At 47.5% G+C, this 17,875-nt stretch overlaps 1 protein-coding gene across 6 annotated transcripts in view; it reads left to right on the forward strand.

Moving 5' to 3' along the window:
- Window positions 1–17,875, forward strand: part of Pitpnc1 (phosphatidylinositol transfer protein cytoplasmic 1) — a 276,157-nt gene that overhangs the window by 229,395 nt on the left and 28,887 nt on the right. For all 6 annotated transcript variants that reach the window (XM_041635717.1, XM_041635714.1, XM_041635719.1 and 3 more), the window contains exon 7: window positions 17,512–17,667. In XM_041635717.1, coding sequence (XP_041491651.1) covers window positions 17,512–17,667 — 156 coding nt within the window. The remainder of the gene's footprint in view (window positions 1–17,511; window positions 17,668–17,875) is intronic.

Raw genomic sequence — 17,875 nt, forward strand, 5'->3', positions numbered from 1 at the left:
TAAAAATATTTTCATTTGGGTCTGCACCTTGGTAGTTGAGAGTGCTGAAGATTTTCAGTTCTCTCCAAAGAACCATGCTAAGTGTAGCTGCCTTATGCGCAAACACACAGTTAAGTTCAGTTTATGGTTATTTTGTTGTTACTGCCCCTACCACCATCTTTTTTTCATTCCGAGGAACACAGTTGTCGGAGAATGGGTTCCCAGTGTCTCCTGAGCAATAAGAAGAGGATGGGCGGGCTGTGTGTAGGGGTGTACCCTGTGTGCAGGTGCCCACAGAGGCCAGAAGAGCATGTCAGATCGCTGGGAATTACAGGTTGTGAGCCACCTACCAAGAGTATTGGGCACCAAACTCAGAGGCTGTGAAGAGCAGCAGGTGCTCTTAACTGATGAGCCATCTCTCTCGCCCCCTCTTTACCTTTTTTTTTCTTTGCCCCTAAAGCAGAATCATGTATCCCAGGCTGGCCTTAAACTTCTGATCCTCCTCTTGCATCAACCTCCCAAGTGCCAGGATTGCAGGTGTGAGCAGCCACATGTAACATTTCCTCAAATTATACTGGCTGCCGTCTGGTGGATATCGAAGGTGTTTCTGTTTTTTCCCTGGTGGTAGTCATATATTTCTTCCTCTATGTATGCATTTGTGTGTTTCATGGGTGTTAGTATATGGTATATGTGCATGGAGGCCACAGATCAACGTCACCTATCTTCCTCAGCCACTCCCTGCCCTTGCTTCTTATTGCATACATGTATTTATTGGGTGCATGTACATGTATTTATTTAACGCATGTGCCCATATGCACAGAAATCAGAGAATAACTTGTAGAAACTTCCACTATATGGGTTTCCAGGATTGAACTCGGGTCTTCAGGCTTGGCTGCAAGTGTCTTTATCCACTGAGCCACCCCATCTCCCCTCCTCCTTCTTTCTTTTTAAGATAAAGTCAAACATGATGATATGTGTCTATAATCCCTTAAATCAAGAGGGAAAGACAGAGAATCCCTGGGACTCACAGGCCAGCCAGTACAGCTTGTCTATCAGCTCCCAGTCCTAGAAGAGTCCCGGACAAAATAAATGGGCTTCTGACAATAATTTCTGGCCAGTGCGTGCAAGTACACACGCACACACCGAGTCCACAGGACCAAGAAACAAGTGATCTTGTTGTAGAAGGGATCTGTGCCAAAGACGACATCTAGAACCCCTCATTTGTCACATTTTCTGTCCAGATGAATCACCCTCACGTGAAGAGGGACCTGGCTCTGGGAGGACACCCAGATGACCGCAGCCCCCACACTTCATCATCCTCTGCTCTGCCTCGCGTCCTCTCTTCCCTTCCGAAGCTTGAACGGAGAGGTGAATTGAGGTGCCACCAAAGCAAGGCGAAGCATGTGAAGTGACTAGCTCAGTGCTTGGCAGACATTTGTCCTGGTGGCATTTCTGTTTCTGTGATTAATTATAAAAAAAAAAAAAAAACCTGACTAAAAGTGACTTAAAAGGAGAAGGGTTGGTAGCGGAGAAGTCACAATGGCACGAGCTTGAAGGAGCTCGTCTTATCATATCCACAGTCGGGAGCAGAGAGCCACAGATGTATGCAGATGTGCTTGCTTTCTCCTTTCTCACACAATGCTGCACCTGCTGCCTAGGGAATGACACCACCCACAGTGGGCTGGATCTTCAAGACAATCCTCCACAGACATCCCCGCAGGCCAACCCGACATAGACACAAGTCCTCAGATGATTCCAGATGGTGTCAAGCTGACAATTAAAAGCTCATGAGTCTGAAGAAATGGCTCGGCAGACAAAATCTACTGCTCCTCCAGAGGATCCACATTTCATTCCTCTCACACACACAGTGAAAAATAACAAAAGATAACTCTTTAAACAAGTAGAACAAATAGCTCTCATCGTAGCCTTTGAGACAGTTGTCCTGCTCCTGATCTGCGGGAGGGCAAGCATGCACCTTGGCAGGTGGCTGCCATGAGAGGCGCTCTGGAAGTTTGTTTGTTTGCCTGGTGCTTTTCAGTCAGCAGCCTGAGTCGGGGAGCGAGGCAGAAGTGTGATTCTGATGACAGTTCCACTTCCTAGACTCTCAAAACCCTCTGCAGGCTCATCAAGATGCTTCAGAAACTAAAGCCATTTGCGCTGCACAGTTACCAAAAATGTGTTCGTTCTTCTCGTGTGGTTTAACCTCATTCCAAATGCCGTGTGTCTGATTCAGCATCTCTAAGAAACCTTAGAACTTAAATTTGCTGTTCTGCCAAGTTTGGGCAGTCTGTTCCTTCAAGTCCCAGGATGGAGCCGAACTTAGTTCACTTTCTTATGCTGTAGCGGAATATCACCGACCAGCTAATCTATAAACAAGAGACGTTTATTTACTCTCAGTTCTAGAGGCCAGGAAGTCCCCATAATGCGGTAAAGGACATCCGGTAAAGGATTTGTGCGGCTTTACGCGTGGTAGATGACAAGTAAACCATGTAAGGTCTACGACCCTCTGTTTCCTTTGTTCACGAGTTTTAGGGAAGCTTGGGTTTTCTTTCTTTTTTTTTTTTTTTTGTTTTGGGGTTTGTTTTGCTTTGTTTTTGTTTGTTCATTTGTTTCTTGAGACAGGGTTTCTCTGTGTTAACAACCCTAGCTGTCCTGGAACTAGCTCTTGTAGACCAGGCTGGCCTCGAACTCACAGAGATCCGCCTGCCTCTGCCTCCCAAGTGCTGGGATTAAAGGCGTGCGCCACTACCACCCGGCTGTATGTTCACATTTTTAAAACACTTTATTGATACTCCATCTGGGCGACGTATAGCAATATAAGCCACAAAGCTTGTCTGTTCTCATTCCAAAGCGAGTCAGTGCCTGTGTTTGTTTGTCTTTTGCTCTGACAAAACACCCAACAGAAGCAGCTTAAGGAAGAAAGGGTTTATTAGGGCTCCCAAGTTTGAGGGTACAGTAAGTACATCATGGCAGGGAAGACACGACCACTGGGGTATGAAGGAGCTGGTCACGCTGCACCCACGGTCAGCAAGTGGGGGATAGGGGAGCAGCGATCAAGTCAGTTTCTCCTTCTGCAGCACAGGATGCCCTCCTCCAGGAAGGGGACTGCCCACATCCACCGTGAGTCCTGCCACCTTGGTTAACTTAACCTAGAAATGCCCTCAGACTTGCTTCCATATTGGCTCTAAATCCCATCAACTTGACAGTCCAATTTGACCAGCCCAGGGCTTTTTAGTTTCAGCCTACCTGATGGCAACCTGCTGGCTCTGTGAAATCAGGGTGACCCTCTATAGTGGTCATGAGTATTGATCACAGCATAACGTATCTGTGCTTGTTCCCCTTGGTTGCTTTTGCATTGGGAAGAGCTTTAGATTAACCCTCACCTCGGTTTGCTTCTCCCAGTCCACAGCTCTGTGGGGTCGGCAGGGGTACACACACACACATACACACACACACACGCCCAAATAGTGAGACCTGACCCACCGATTGCCTCCCTTCCTTCAGACTTCAAGTCCAACTGTTCAGCTCCTGTGTCAAAAATATCCAGGGAAGAATAGATGTGTCTCTTCGTCCTTACGATTAAGGGTCTCTGAGAAAGACATACAGTCACCAGCACACAAACACAGGCCTTCAGATAGTCACAGATCTCTCATTAACCTGCCGCACCTGAGGGTCGGAAGCTAAAAATAGACGCCTGTGTGAAGGTATCTGATTCAGCTGTACTGTTTAATCCGAACATCTGAAATATAGATGCTGCCACCATTTTATAAGAGCACTGAGGCTCAGAGAACTCTAAATAATTTGCTGGAAGTTCCTAGAAGCCTGGATTCAAACCTTAATGTGCAGTTGGAGAGATGGCTCAATGCTTAAGAGTGCTTGCTATCGGGAGGCAGAGGCAGACAGATCTCTGTGAGTTCGAGGCCAGCCTGGTCTACAAGAGCTAGTTCCAGGACAGGAACCAAAAGCTACGGAGAAACCCCGTCTCGAAAATCAAAAAAAAAAAAAAAAAAAAGAGTGCTTGCTACTCTTGAAGAGAACCCAGGTTCAGTTCCCAGCACCCAGGCCTAGTGGCGCCCGTCCACTCCAGTTCTAAGGGGACCTGACTTCTGACTTTGTGTAGACACTACATGGCATGGTACACATACATACACAAAGGCACACACACGTTACAAAATTGTGCAGCTCTCTAGGGCTAAAGAGATGACTCAGCAGTTAAGAGCACTTACCGCTCTTAGGTTATCTGGATTCCTTTGTGAGTCCCCACATTGGGTGGTTCACAAACACTTGTAACTGTAGTTTCAGGGGATCCGTGCCCTCTTCTGGATTGCAAGGTCACTGCACTCACATATACAAGCCCACACACAGACACACATACATGTACATAATTTAAAAAACAGTAACAAACAACAAAAATATTTTTAAAATAGAACAATAGAGAAAGACACTTGACATCTACCTCCGGCCTCCATGCACACCTGCATACATGCCCATACACACCTACACACACACCTGCATACACACATGCCCATACACACCTACACACACACCTGCATACACACATGCCCATACACACCTACACGCACACCTGCATACACACATGCCCATACACACCTACACGCACACCTGCATATACACATGCCCATGCACACCTACACGCACACCTGCATACACACATGCCCATACACACCTACACACACACCTGCATACATACATGCCCATACACACCTACACACACACCTGCATACACACGTCCATACACACCTACACGCACACCTGCATACACACATGCCCATACACACCTACACGCACACCTGCATACACACATGCCCGTGCACACCTACACGCACACCTGCATATACACATGCCCGTGCACACCTACACGCACACCTGCATATACACATGCCCGTGCACACCTACACGCACACCTGCATATACACATGCCCGTGCACACCTACACGCACACCTGCATATACACATGCCCGTGCACACCTACACGCACACCTGCATATACACATGCCCGTGCACACCTACACGCACACCTGCATACACACATGTCCATACACACCTACACGCACACCTGCATACACACATGCCCATACACACCTACACGCACACCTGCATACATACATGCCATACACACCTACACGCACACCTGCATACACACATGCCCATACACACCTACACGCACACCTGCATACACACATGCCCATACACATATCCCAAAGAATGCCTGTGAGTCTCTAATTAGATTTTTGATTAAAAAGACTTGAGGTATCTAAGGGCCAGATTGTATCTGAAGACCACTGCTAAAGTCAGAGTGAATGAGGACAATTTCAAAGCTTGTGCTAAAACCCATTTGGTTCCTACCTGGCTTCCTAAATGGAGGGGCTTGGCCCAGGGGTATTAGGATGCTGTTTGCTAGATTCCTGTCGTCACACAGTGTAAGAGGGGTTCTTTCTAGTGTGTCCTTGAATAATCTTGTTGGCTGTAATTAGCAGTCCTCTTGATGTGTGTCAAAAGCAACTGGGTTGCGTTATGTAACAGGGTGTTCAGGAGACACCATTTATTGTACTAGACCTGGGAACCAGGCCCAATGCTGGGAACAAGAGAAATTAAGGTCTTTCAGTCTTCAGGCAGCTGCTAATCACTAAGTGTCAGATACTTGCCAGGCCTGTGAGAAGATTGCCTCTCACCACTGCCCAGATCATTGTCTCTAACCCTTCCTGCATGGAGAAGAGGGAGTCCTGACTCATTACCCATACACAGCTGGCCTCTTCTCACAACCACACAACAGGGGTCTTCTCAGATAACTGACTACAGACATTGGGAGCTGCCTCAGACTCTTGGCTGATCCAGGAATATGAAAATACGAAGCCTCCTCCTCTTCCGTACTGCGGTCATAGAAGACTAGGGGGGAGGCAGGTGAGGTGGCTCCATGGATAAAGGAGCTTGCAGCCAACGCGGATGACCTGAGTTCAATCCCTGGGACCCACATGGTGAAAGGAGAGCACCAGCTGCCTCCCCCACTGTGATTTGCTGTTCCCACTGCACCAGGCCCAAAGCAAAAGGACCAAGTGACCATGAACTGAAATTCTAGAAGTCATGAGTTGGGGGAAAAGGGAAACAACACTTCTTGTAAATTGTTTAGTTCAGACATTTTGTCATGGTAATGAAAAAGCTGACTCATAGGCCTGCCTACCCGGAAAGCCAAGGTGTCACTGACTTGGGCTCTCTCTTAATCACCAGGTCTTATTGTTATAAGATTTTGCAGATCTGGCTCTTCGATGCTCCCGTTTTCCAGAGATCAGCAGATGGGTCTTTCGGTCATGTGGCTGTTTTGATTGCCAGTCCACCTTGTATTGAAGCTCCAACTCAGTTCACCCCATTAACACCAATTAAAGCGTGAGGGAAGGGGTTCCTATTGGATCATAAGGACAGCCGAGGCTCAGGAAATTCCAACAACTATAGGAGCACCATCCTAGGAACCACAGACAAGGACCCCATCCTTTTCTTATTTATGTCCCAAGGATTAAGTAAAATTGTGCTTGAAGTACTTGGCACCAGCTCTGATACAAACCTTGAACGCTCAAGTCACGTGGTGCTTTTCCTTCCTTCCACTCTGGACTCTCTTCTGAACCCCCTCCCCAGTGGCCTTTTAGTTTTGTTTTTTTTTCTTAGTCTTTTCCCAGGCCCCTAGAAGGCATCAGTAGTGGTCTTTGTGGACGGATAAATTCTTCTGTGGTGTTTATCCACAATTTCCATTCTCACCCTCTCTCTTCTCAGCATGATGAGTTCTGAATGTCTCTAGCCCTAAATTTTAACTGGGACAGGTGTGGAACACATGCTGAGGCAGCCCCGCCATGAGAACGCGTGTCCTCTGGCTTTCTACGTGCCAGACAGAACTTCAGAGCGAACTTCCTCTGATGGAGTCACTTTGCTGGGGAACAGCATAACTCGCGGCTCGTGGTACACTCTGGTGCGGAGCGCAAAGGCTAAGAATAGCGCTCTGTGCGTTAGCTGGAAACAAGGCAAGGATTGACCCCGCTAGCCAAGCTTTCCAGCCAGGCTTTTTCGTTTCCTCTTGGTAAACTGTCGCGTCATGGTTGACCTTTTTAGTTAAGTCACCACTTAGCTCCAATGTGCTCTGAGAGCTTCTGGGTTTGATTTGTTTAAAGGTTTCATTGTACTGTAGATCACAGACACCAAGATCCACCCATGCTGAGGGTACTGTTTTGGTCGTAGATCCGAGCCAGCGAGATGGCTCAGTAGGTAAACCTGCTGGCTATCAAGCCTGATGACCTGAGTGAGCTCTGGAACCCAGACTGATGGAAGGATAGAGCTAATTCCTGCAAACTGTCCTCTGACGTCCACATTTGCTCCATGGTACATGTGTGTACACACACACACGTGTGCACACACAGGTATACTGATGATGGGCGGATGGGTGGATATAGATAAAATATAATGTAAAAGCTTATTAAGAGATATGTATAACTGTCACTACAATCAAATTTTAAGCATTCTCATCACTCTAAAAGGGAATGTTTATATGTTAACTGTCACCCCTATATTCTGACCCCCACCTCTGTCCCCACCCTGGAAACCGGCTGATCTATATTTTGTCCATAGAGTTCCCTGACCTGCACATTACACGTGAATGGGATACTTAGCTTACCCTCCTGTGGGGCAAGGCTCTTTAAAAGTGTTTGTGTACCTCTTGTAGGTCTGAGGTTCAAAAAACTCTATACTAAATTTTGGGAATAAATTTCTTCCCAGTGAAATGGCCATTCATCGGAAGAAAGTGATCCCAGTATTCTGAAGGCTAAGGCAGGAGGATTACAGGTTCCAGACCCAGTGTAGTCTACACAGCAAGACCCTGCCTCAAAAAGTCAACTACAGACAGCATTGGACTGTGTTAGCTACTTGGCTCATTGCTCTGACAAAAACCCTCGCCAAGAGCAACTTAAAGAAGGAAAGATTTGTTCTGGCTCAAAGTCCACGGGGTCGGTCCATCACGGAGGGAAGGCCCGTTGGCAGGAACAGGAAGCAGCTGGTGTTCACAGCTGGAAAAAGGAGGGAGGTGGATGCTGGGACCCAGCTTGCTGTCGCCGCAGTCAGGTAGTTAGAGTCCTTCCCACTTCAGTGAACCCACTCTAGCAAATTCCTTACACACACACCCAGAGATTTACCTTCGTGGTGATTCTAGAACCTGTCAAGTTGTCAATCACTCTTAAACATCACCTTGGAGTGACCTTGGGGGAAAATTCCAGCACATAGGGGAAAAAATCTAATACAGTATTGTGTTCTGTCTGTTTTTCTCCGCTTTGGGGCTGAGTATTATTACATAATATAGCAGTTCCTAGCTGGGATTCCCAGTCAGCCTTTTTATATTTAACATTTATCAAAAACGTATTTCAATTAGCAGGGCAAGCCCCTGCTGGCTTTTGTCTTTTGTGGTTCTGACTGGCAGTGTAATTAATCATGGAAACTCTATATCTCAGTTTATGTGGCTGATAGTACTGCTGCCAAGATGCAAGCTCTCCTGCAGCTGGGCCTAGATCTCCTGTGGGCTTCTCTTTGCACATTCCAGATGTGTGTTTGATTGAAAGCCATGCAGGGACACAGTTTTCCGTGAGCTACCCAAATGCCGAATCCCTCCGTGTCGCCTCTGTCTTCTCTTGTCCCCGTGTGAGGTGGCAATGCCTCCAGGTACTGCTGACATCACAGAGGGAAAACCTTCTCAGATGTGCCAAAGGGAAGTGGTGGCCAACCAAGTCCTGGGGAAACAGCCCTGGCACCAGCTTAGCCCTCTCTATTGAGATGTGCGTTAACTGCAAGGGTTCACTGTACCACCTGACTGGCCTGGAGAATCCAGCAACATTCCGAGCTAGAGACTTCACCGTGGATGAATGGAGAAGTCCCTGGCCAGAAGAGCAAATAGGTTCACACATCCTAAGGCACCCAGTTGCTGGGCTAGAGTCTTGCTTGCTGAGAGTTTCCGTGTCACCCAGCAGATCCGGCTGTAGACAGAGTAGTGTTTGTGAGGGTCCATGACCAACTGAGGGAGCACTTAGAGGAGACCTCAGAAATCTGATGACTAGCCTTGTAAAAAACAAACAAAAACAAAACTCTCTAATCCAGTTCAAACGTGAAATGTTGTCCTCAGGCTCATGGGATTGAGCACCTGGCTCTCAGCTGGTGGCAGTGTTGTGAAGAGGCTGGGAAAACTTGCAGATGTGGAGGCCTCACCTGTCTAAGTAAATTGCTCACGGGTGGACCTTGGAGTTATATCCACTTCTGGTTCTGGCCGACTTTTGCTGCCGCTTGGTTGGCCAATCTGGAAAGCGGCTCCCACAGCCATGCCGCCCCATCATGATGGACCAAGATGCTCTGAAACTGTGAGCCAATATAAGCCTTCCCTTTCATAAGCGCTTCTAGGAGATGTTGTGTCACGTGACAAGAAAAATAATTGACCACACTTCTCTGACCCTTGACATGGGCTTAACGGGGTCTATCTGAAAGGTTCCTAAAGCCGGGAGGCTGAGATAGGTAGATCCCTGTGAGTCCCAGGACAGCCTGGTCTGCATAGTGAGTTCCAGGACAGCTGGGATTACATAAAAAAGACCCTGTCTCAATGAATAAATAAACAATCTATCAAAGTCTTGCCTGCGATGCTTCTGTATGTGAACTGAGATTCGAGAGCTATAACAGGTTAGGGTTACTAGGGTGGGCCCCGTCCCATATGACTGATGTCCTTTATATGAGGACACAGAAGGAAGACGATGTGGGCACACACAAGAACATTGCCTGTGATTCCTTCAGAGGTATGCCAAGCAATGTCAAAGATGGTGAGACAACCCCTAAGCGCTGAGGAAGAAGAAAACTGCAGGAAGACTCCTTGATCTTAGATGTCGCCTTCACACTGTGGGACAGCCAATCTCTGTCATCTCAGCCCTCAGTCTGTGGTCCTTCATTATAGCAGTGCCAGGACACAAAGCACCCAAGTGCCCAAATCGGGAGCAGAGCAGAGGGAATCCAGGAAGGACACACAGCAGGGATCTAGGGATGACTGTCACACCCAGGCGACCTACCTTGTTCTCTGCTTTTCCTAAGAGAAAGTGGAAGATACATTGTGTCTGGGCACTGAACGCTATCACTTGACCTTGGCATAGGACTGACCTGGCCGTATGTCTCACCAATAAGAACTTGTGGCCCAGTAACAATTGTCAACCCTTCTCTTGAGGCCGGGTATCATGACATAACCTTTCCAGCACTCAGGAGCAGAGACAGGCAGATCTCTGTGAGTTCCAGCCTGGTCTACATAGAGACAGCCAAGGCTTCATAGTGAGACCATATCTAAAACAAAATAAAAATACACCCTTGAAGTATAGACCTGGAGAAGTACCAGCTTCCAGAAAACAGGAATGCTCAGCCAGCCTGACACTCCCCAGAGGAAGCTCCCATCCTCTTCAGTGGTCACGTTCGTGTTTGAGCTCATTTTCCTGCAGCCCTTGGCCAGAGTTGAGTGAACTTGATGGTAGTCTATCGCTGGCTGTTCGGGCTCCATGTCTGGGTCACTCTGTGACATCGCCCAAGCAGCAGTCCCTTTCTGTGTTCCGTGCTGAAAACAGCAATTCACGAGCTAAGCCTCAAATGATGCAACAGGAGAGTCAGAAACTCCCTTCCACCGTGTGGGTCTCTTCTGACTCTGCCGGGCTTTCAGATGAAATATTCTGTCTTTCTGGGGTAAGAGTTGTGTCTTTCTCCACCCAGACAGCTGTAACTGTGCATGGGGTGGCTTTGAAATTGTCATCATTTCCTTCTTGATTCTGGAGGCTGGAAAATTAAGGCTCCAGCAGACTTATCCTGGGGAGACGAAAACAAACGTCTCCTCACCCCAGATGGAGCACCGGTGACAGACCAAAGAAGGAGATCCGCCCAAGTCTCTTAGTTGGCTGGGGTTACTTGGGGAATGTGGGTGAGGAGTTACTTAGAGGGTGACTCAAAGGCAGCTTGCGTCACCAAAAAACCCATCCCAGCATGAGATGGGGGCTGGTGGCTCTCTCTCTCTCTCTCTTGGTTTGGTTTTTTGAGACAGGGTTTCTCAGTGTAGCCTTGGCTGTCCTAGAACTCGCTCTGTAGACCAGGCTGTCCCCAAACTCACAGAGATCCACCTGCCTCTGCCTCTCGAGTGCTGGGATTAAAGGCATGTGCCAGAACCACCCAGCCAGTGTTGACTTTTATTTGGAGCTCTCTGCACAATTTACAGTCAGCAGAAAAGGCGTCTCTCTGCGGCAACTGTTTCTGGTTACAGAATCTTGTAACGTTCTGAACTCCCTGAGCCCTGTAAATTCCTTCAGGTTTCTGAGTTCTGTGTGTTGCCTGGGTTTCCTCCTCCGAGAGGAAATGGCTACATAGGGGGTCCCGAGGCAGATCCAGTCCCTGGTGCCTAAATGGTGCCTTCTTGTCGCCACAGCAGAACGGACCCGGGAGAGCTCCAGAGTCTCTAGCCTGCTTCTTCCCGTGGTTAAGTCTCATCCAAGAAGGGGTGGGGAGGGGAGGTGTGCACAGAGGGCTGAACACCTTGGCCCAGGGGTGGGGGGACAATATTGGATAGGTTACTGATCATTTCTGAGTTTCAGGTCCCTCATCTGCTTGTATCTGGTAGCAGTGGCTGTACCATGGGAGGTTCTGGAGAGCAGGGTGTCCAGACCCTGCCCAAGTCCAGTCAGAGTCAAGCTCTGGGACCTTGACCTTGTGTGGCCTGCACCTCTTCCCTGGAGGTTTCTGTCACGTTCTTGAGACCCTGAGTTCCAGCTTCTGGTTTCTGCAGGAGGTCATGGGTTGTAACTGGGCAACTCCGGTCTTTGCCCCTGTCCCCAAGTGGCTGTCTCTTTCAAGGACACTTGTCGTTGGATCTAGGGCCCATTCAGTTAAGCCAGGGTGACCTCATCTAAAGCTTAATTGCATCTGCAAAGACCTTGGTTTCCAATCACAGCGGGCCCATAGTTTACAGGAATGAAGGCACTTAACACATCCTTTGGGGGAATCACCAGGCCGCTGTACAAAACTTTCAGTGTATTGGACTCCAGCAGTCAGGAGACCGAGGCAGGAGGATTGCCACAAGTTCAAGGCCAGCCTAGGCTACAGAGTCTCAAAAAAAAAATCAATCAAAAACAAAAAACAACAGTTTCTTGGTCACACTACAGTGAAGCATTAGACCCTTTTATAAAGGCTAACAACCCAGCACATGGGAAACAGATGCAGGCGGATCTCTGTGAGTTTGGGAACAGCCTGGTCTACAGAGCAAGTTCTAGGACAGCAAGGGCTACACAGAGAAACCCTGTCTTGAAAAAAAAATGTCTGATCCCTTATGTGGCCGCATACACACACACACGTGTACACACACAAGCACCCCTTTCTTGGCGCATTGCTGTCCAGACACATTCAGCTGACATTCACACCTGATCCAGAGCTTGGATTAGTTGTGTGTTTGTAAGCCCCACTCCTGTATCTCCCTCCAGCACCTAGAATGTGAATCTCTAATTATAGCCCATGTTTGAGACTTACTAGATGAAATTATCGGCTGTAGATATGACACCAGTCGTGGAGTGGGGTGGGGGACATACTGTTCCCATACAAAGCCCAATTGTTAATTGCTTCTTCGACATTGAGCAGTGGAAAAACAAAACACCCTTTTGGTGTTGAATTTTAAAAGTAAAATGTGGCAGAAAGAACAGTGGGTTGTCGGGAAGGACCTGTGATCGGCAGGTGAAATATCTGATGTTTCTCAAATCTCGGTGGCTTTATCTCGGAAATTGAGGACATGGGACCAAATTTCACTGTCCACTTAAAAAAATTCTGTTCTGGGGTTGATGAAGGCAAAGGCACCTGCTGCCGATCCTAACACCCTGAGTGTGATCTCCAGAACTACATGGGGAGGGGAGGAACTGACTCCCATCTTGTCCTCTGACTTCCACATAGGAACCACGGTGTGCACGTGTGTGCACACATTAAAGAAAATTTAAATGTGAACTCCTACAGCTTTTACAGACTTCCTGTCTGACTCCGGTAAACATAAACTTCTCATTCACATCTAGATGACTTTGCTTCACAGTAGCCTGCTATAATTTTATTTACTTATTTCTTTATTGATTTTGTTGAGACAGGATTTGTTTGTGTAGCTTTGGCTGTCCTGGAGCTCGCTCTGTAGACCAGGCTAGCCTCTTAACTCTCAGAAATCTGACTACCTCTGCCTCCCAGAATGCTGGGATTAAAGAAAGGCATGCACCACCACCACCCAGCAATATAACTTTAAATTTTTGTGGTGCCACCAAGAGCCATACTTTGAGACTGGAGAGATGGCTCAGTGCATAAGGAGTTTGCCATACAAGTGTGAAGAACTGAGTTCAAATCTCCAGAACCCCCAGATACCCAGGGACGGTGGTTCCGATCTGTAATCACAGTGTTCCTATGAGATGGGAGGTGGAGACAGCAGAGACCTTGGGAGCTGGAAGGCCAAGTGTCTGGCTTACACAGCAGAAAACCAAGGAGCCACTGTTTTCAAAGAAGAAGTGAGGACTCTCTATCTATCTATCTATCTATCTACCTACCTACCTATCTATCTCTATCTCACACACACACGCACACACCTTGGTTGACACATCTCTGTGGTTTTGGCTATGTGAACAATACTTTTCTAGTCTCCTGAACTGAATATTTTTTCTAAGACAGGGTTTCTCTGTGTAGGCTCAGCTGTCCTGGAACTCACTCTGTGGACCAGGCTGGCCTTGAACTCACGGAGATACGCCTGCCTCTGCCTCCCGAGTGCTGGGTCTTGCAGGAAGGTGCTGCATTTCCCAAATTCTCCCTTTCATGTCACTGTGTCTTATTTAATTCTGGAGGATTGTTGGTCTTTATGGAATTCGTGGCGTGCCGAAGCAGTGGCTATGAGACCCTCCATGCTCCTGGGGTTCACATTGTTGTGGAGGTGACCAAACTGATACGTGATTTACCAGAACCCCTGGGCTATGCAAGAGTTGGTCCTGAAGCAAAAACAGCAGAGACAGACAGAACAAAGGGCCTGCTGGGGAGAAGGAAAACTTTGGGAGAAGTTGCTAATATCTGGAACTTGGAGATGGCCCGATGGCTCAGTGATTGAGAACTCTTGCTTGCTCCTGCAGAGAACTCAGGGCTTCATGATGCTGGCAAGTGCTCTACCATCTAAGCCACATCCCAGCCTAGTGTTCTAGCTTTTCTTAAGCTGATGGTGCCACAGACAAGACTCTGAGGAGAAGAACTAAAGGGGAAGGATCAAGGCTCAGCCTGGTCAACGTGAAACACTGCTCCGACCCCAGAAGGAATCAGAGATCATTTGTTCTGGGCCAAATCTGAGTGGCCATGGCTGGAAACATAGATTCAGATGGTGCCAAAATATGTCTTTCATGGGGCTGGAGAGATGGATCAGTGGTTAAGAGCACTGACTGCTCTTCCAGAGGACCCAGGTTCAATTCCCAGCACACACATGGCAGCTCAAAACTGTCCAAGGGATCTGACTCCCTCGCACAAATACACATGCAAAACGCCAATGCACATAAAATAAAGATAAATTTTAAAATTTTGAAGAAAAGTCTTCCACCATGGATGCCATTACAGGAACAGATTATAATCCCAGAAATTTGTAATTTAAGGTGTTTTCCAAATACGTTGGCAGAAACATCAGGTAGGCGGGTTACAGTAATCCGGGAAATCTCTGCTGTAGGTCTCAGATGCTGTCCGCAGACATCCTTAGCTTTGGGGTTGAAGGAGACTGGTGGTGAGCTTAAAATACAGTCTGAAGGCTTTGGGCGATAGCAAAGGGATATCAGATTAGACGCCAAAGCGTGTGACATCTACCAAGGACACTGAAAATAGCCCCAAGGTCATCGTGGTTCTCGATTCACACCATTCTAACACCCTGTAACTGTGAAGTTCTCATCAGTAAGTCAGCCCTGTGGAATCTTCAGGTCACAGCTCCGACTCTAAAGGCCGAGTGTGGGAGCTGACCCCGGAGGTGGTCTGTGTTTCCTGGGGATGCGTGGGTATGTGATGGGGTCCAAGAGCAGCCCGAGAACCCTCGTCGGAGGCGTCCATAGGTGGTCTTGCAGAATCTCAACTACATCTGAGTTGTCTGCCATCTGAGTTACGAAGGCTGGACTGCCACCGTCCCAGCTCCTGGGTTCATGTCTTCCCCTCTCTGCTTCTGTGTGTGTTCATACGTAGGGTGCACAAGTGCTCATGCACAGAGGTCAGAGGAGAATCTTGTGGAGCTGATCTGTAAGCGTTCCGGTATCCCCCTGTCTCCGTTTCCCCTCACAGCTGGACTTGCAGCTTTTTATGAGAGTTCTGGAATGTTTTACTGGCTAAACCCCCTCCACTTGTCTTTACTCCCAAGTCTCTCTGGGGAGGAGAAGCCATCATTTCTTGCTCCATCCTGCAGCCTGTACCATGTGTTCAGTTCCTTGCCAGTCTAGAGTCCTACACCTGACTCACAGGGTCCTGATCCCAGTAGAAGTGGTCAGACCCAAGACTGTATGGCGAGCCCCAGGCCTGCAGTTTCTTCCTTATATTCTTGAAAATTATATATTTTTAAACATAGCTGGGTGATGGTGTCCATACACCCTTTAATCCCAGCTCTTGAGAGGCACAGGATCTCAACTCTCTGAGTTTGAGGTCAGCCTGGTCTACCGAGAGAGTTCCAAGACAGGATAGGCAGGGGTAGACAGAGAAACCCTGTCTGAAAAACACAAAACAGCAAAACATAATTGCAGGTATTTTTGTACTTTATTAGTCTCTGTATTCCTTTGGAAATAACTCTGAATATATCATACATATCATATTTATCTCTGTATATATCATCCTCCAGGGATGTCTCTACTTGGGAACAAATATTAAATAGTTTATTTAAGCCGGGCAGTAGTGGTGCACGCCTTTAATCCCAGCACTTGGGAAGCAGAGGTGGGCAGATCTCTGTGAGTTTGAGGCTGGTCTGGTCTACAGAGTGAGTTCCTGGACAGCCAGAACTATTACATTGAGAAATCCTGTTTTGAAAAACCAAATAAATAAATAAAAACTTTATCACAGTGGTTCACACCTGTTATTCTGTCACTTAGTGGGTGGAGACAGGAGGATCAGGAACTCAAATCCAGCCTTAATGGCATAGTGAGTCTGAGGCCAGTCTAGGGGCTTCGTGAGACCCTATCTCAAACAACAAACACACAAAGAAAAGAAACAGGCTTTTTTTTTTTCCCTTTCCTGGGCAGGCCTCTCCTTCTGTAGCCTTGGCTTGCCTGCAATGTGATGTAGACCAGGCTGGCATCAAACTCACAGAACTCCAGCTGCCTCTGCCTCCCGAGTACTGGGATTAAAGGCGTGCTCCACCATGCCCAACTTAAACATAATTTTTCTTTTAAAGAAAGAAAAATCACAGTTTCCTAAGTCAAATTTTTAATGACTGTATTTGGCACTTATGTGTTTATATTTAGTGTCTGAAAATAACTAAGCCAATTGTGTTGTATTCTCCCATTTCTAAAATTGGAGTACATCTAATTCACCTTTTTTGTTTCAGTGTTGGTGATCAGACTCAGGGCCTCACATGTGTGAAGAAAGTGCCCTATCATTGAGGGACACCCCCAGCCCTCGATCTCTTAATTAGTGTGTAATTCGATGGCTTTTGTATAACCACAAGGTTTTCTAGCTATCCCCACCAATCCCACGTTTTCCTTTTCTTTGTTTCTTTAAATCTGTGTGTGTATGTGTATGTGCGTGTGTGTGTGTGTGTGTGTGAGAGAGAGAGAGAGAGAGAGAGAGGGAGAGAGAGAGAGAGAGAGAGAGAGAGAGAAAACATGGAGGTCAGTGGGTAGTTTTCAGGAGGCCATTATCTCTCCTCCCTGTGAGGCAGGATCTCTCCTTCTCCACTGCACAGCGTAGCCCAGGTTACTGGTTTTTAAGTTGCCAGGGCTCTGTCTTGTCTCCACCTTGCTCCCATCTCCCTGTAGATAGCTGGGATTGCGAATGCTCACCACCACATCTGGCTTTTTATGTGGGTTCCAGGAATGGAACTTGGGTCCTCAGGCTTGCTTGGCAAATGTTGCCCTACTGGGACATCCTAGCCTCTCCAGTGTGCTTTCTTTCCCTTCCCAGACACCAGTGTCCCCTGTTAGAGATCTTCACACTCTTCCCTCATTCTGGTTCCTAGTCACCATTGAACTACTTTCTATCTGTGTAGATTTTGGCCATTCTGGACATTTCATAAAGATAGTTTGGTTTTGGTTTTGGTTTTTTTTTGTTTGTTTGTTTGTTTGTTTGTTTTGTGTTTTTTTTTTAAGACAAAGTTCAGGTAGCCCAGGCAGGCCTCAGACTTGGAATGTAACTGAGATGATCTTGTACTTCTGATGCTCCCGCCTCCACCTGCCGAGAGCTGGGATTGCAGGATGGGGCTGTGTCGCAGCTCTAACGTTGTAATAGACCAGTCATTCGGTGCATCTTTTCCAGGATCCTAAACACTTCAAGTCTGAGAAGACAGGCCGGGGGCAGCTGAGAGAAGGCTGGCGGGATAGCCATCAACCCATCATGTGCTCCTACAAGCTGGTGACTGTCAAGTTCGAGGTGTGGGGCCTTCAGACCCGAGTGGAGCAATTTGTGCACAAGGTGAGTGATCAGCCCAGTCCCTGGGATTCGGACAAGGTCACTGCATTATTGCCAAGTTGAACTGGTAAGCAGGTACCTGTACCTAGACAATGCTTTTTAGGTGAAAACGTCTTTTCTTTATGGGTTTAATGTCCTCCCGCCGCTCAGTGTAGCAGTTTTGTGTGTCACCTCTCATTCTGTGACCGCCGAATCTATTGGATGAGTATAT

Source organism: Microtus oregoni, unplaced genomic scaffold, assembly GCF_018167655.1.
Source record: "Microtus oregoni isolate MIOR12 unplaced genomic scaffold, Mior012 000048F_ref0000485, whole genome shotgun sequence".
NCBI classification, from domain to species: Eukaryota; Metazoa; Chordata; class Mammalia; order Rodentia; family Cricetidae; genus Microtus; species Microtus oregoni.